The sequence below is a fragment of the Limulus polyphemus genome, unplaced genomic scaffold, assembly GCF_000517525.1.
Source record: "Limulus polyphemus unplaced genomic scaffold, Limulus_polyphemus-2.1.2 Scaffold654, whole genome shotgun sequence".
NCBI classification, from domain to species: domain Eukaryota; kingdom Metazoa; phylum Arthropoda; class Merostomata; order Xiphosura; family Limulidae; genus Limulus; species Limulus polyphemus.
The window spans coordinates 88,700-89,774 of record NW_013666264.1 but is presented as its reverse complement, the minus strand read 5'-3'; the positions used below and the strand labels follow the sequence as shown (position 1 = coordinate 89,774).

The 1,075-nt window shown below is 29.8% G+C and overlaps 1 protein-coding gene across 4 annotated transcripts in view; it reads right to left on the bottom strand.

The window, feature by feature from the left end:
- The window catches only part of LOC106459728 (MMS19 nucleotide excision repair protein homolog), a 94,001-nt gene that overhangs the window by 23,756 nt on the left and 69,170 nt on the right, over positions 1 to 1,075 (bottom strand). For all 4 annotated transcript variants that reach the window (XM_013919383.2, XM_022386266.1, XM_022386267.1 and 1 more), the window contains exon 17: positions 644 to 872. In XM_013919383.2, the coding sequence (XP_013774837.2) occupies positions 644 to 872 (229 nt within the window). The remainder of the gene's footprint in view (positions 1 to 643; positions 873 to 1,075) is intronic.

The following is a 1,075-nucleotide window of genomic DNA, read 5'->3' as shown; positions in this document are numbered from 1 at the left end:
CATAAATCAGTTATATGATGAAAAATTAGGTGTCTATTTACTTGTGACCACTTAGTGTATATCAGTCAATACAAGTTGCCTTTTTTACCTTTTTAGGGATGGCTATATTACTTAATATGAAAACATCATAGAAGAATCATGTACATTTAATTTGGAAACAGTGAAATTCATTAAACATTAATTAAAAGTACAATATTTTTCAAGTTATAAAAACCATCTCAATTTGTAATTTCACAAAATTTTCAATATTTAAATTTTAATTTGTTAAACATAAGAACAAGGACTATTTCATATGATAGTACAATAGTCTCTGAACTAATGCTTTCAATCAACATTCAATGAATGTGACTAAAAGGAAGATTAACAACATAAATCCAATTGTGTGATTACAGTATTATGATATTGGTTCAGAATAAAAAATGGTTATGCTAACATAACTTATCTTAAATGAAGATAAAAAAAGAAAAGAATGTTGATTACTCTAAAGTCATAGCTAATATCAGTTGCTGGAAAAAAAGAAATGGTAATTCTGTATTTAAACTGACATTCTGTATATGTGTACAAGTGTGTTATCAGAGGTTACAGTAAATAGCAAATAAAATGAAACAAATTTTCTATAAAAGTATAATTTATTTTGCCCTACCTTGCATCTAGCTGCTGAGATATAACCTGTAACACGTGACTGATCTTCTCCACTAGAGTTATTGAGTTCTTGGACAGATCAGTATCCTGACACATGTGGAGACAGAAGCACAATAAGTGAGAAAAACAAGACTCATGCAAGAACAATGCACAGTCTGCATCCTCAACATAACACTTTACTATCTTCAAAAGGCACTGAGTGGCTTCAACTTGATTCTGAATCTGGGTTGCTATGGAAATTTACCAAGATATTATCTTAATAGAAAATATTAGTGAAATGTTACATTAGAAATATATATCAATTAGAAAGAGACCTATTAAGGAACTTCTCACACAGATACAGCACTAAGATGATGTCTATTAAGGAACTTCTCACACAGATACAGCACTAAGATGATGTCTATTAAGGAACTTCTCACACAGATACAGCACT